Here is a 342-nt window from a genome sequence, read left to right as displayed (position 1 = left end):
CTTGTTGACGTTGCGTTTGAGGTTCTCCAGCTGCTGGCGCTCGGGGGCCGTGATCATCTCCTCGATCTCCTGCAGCTGCGCGTCCTCGGCGCCGGTGGCCTGCATGGACGCCAAGATGGCTTCCACCCGCTGCGACTTCTCCAGCAGCCGCCTGGAGGGGCGACGGACAAGAAAATGGTGGTTCCAGCGTCCTCCCTCAACTCCACCACCTGAGCCCCAGCGCTCACTTGTTCTCCTTGGTCTCGTACTGACGCCGCTCGATCAGGTTGGCCACGCTCTGGGAAGAGGAACGGGGCAGGGTGAGCCTCCACCCCACGCGCTGTGGGGGGCGCACGCCCGCGC

At 66.1% G+C, this 342-nt stretch overlaps 1 protein-coding gene across 1 annotated transcript in view; it reads right to left on the bottom strand.

Annotated features, from left to right (window-relative positions):
* Nucleotides 1-3: 3 nt before the first annotated feature.
* The window catches only part of POLR3C (polymerase (RNA) III (DNA directed) polypeptide C (62kD)), a gene marked incomplete at its 3' end in the record, with an annotated part of 4,974 nt that continues 4,635 nt past the window's right edge, over nucleotides 4-342 (bottom strand). The window contains exons 12-13 of the mRNA XM_010288687.1: nucleotides 228-277; nucleotides 4-151 (exon numbers count right to left, since the gene is read on the bottom strand). Of these exons, the coding sequence (XP_010286989.1) occupies nucleotides 4-151; nucleotides 228-277 (198 nt within the window). The remainder of the gene's footprint in view (nucleotides 152-227; nucleotides 278-342) is intronic.

Source organism: Phaethon lepturus, unplaced genomic scaffold (genome assembly GCF_000687285.1).
Source record: "Phaethon lepturus isolate BGI_N335 unplaced genomic scaffold, ASM68728v1 scaffold22586, whole genome shotgun sequence".
NCBI lineage: Eukaryota > Metazoa > Chordata > Aves > Phaethontiformes > Phaethontidae > Phaethon > Phaethon lepturus.
This window is presented reverse-complemented; position numbering and strand designations above follow the sequence as displayed.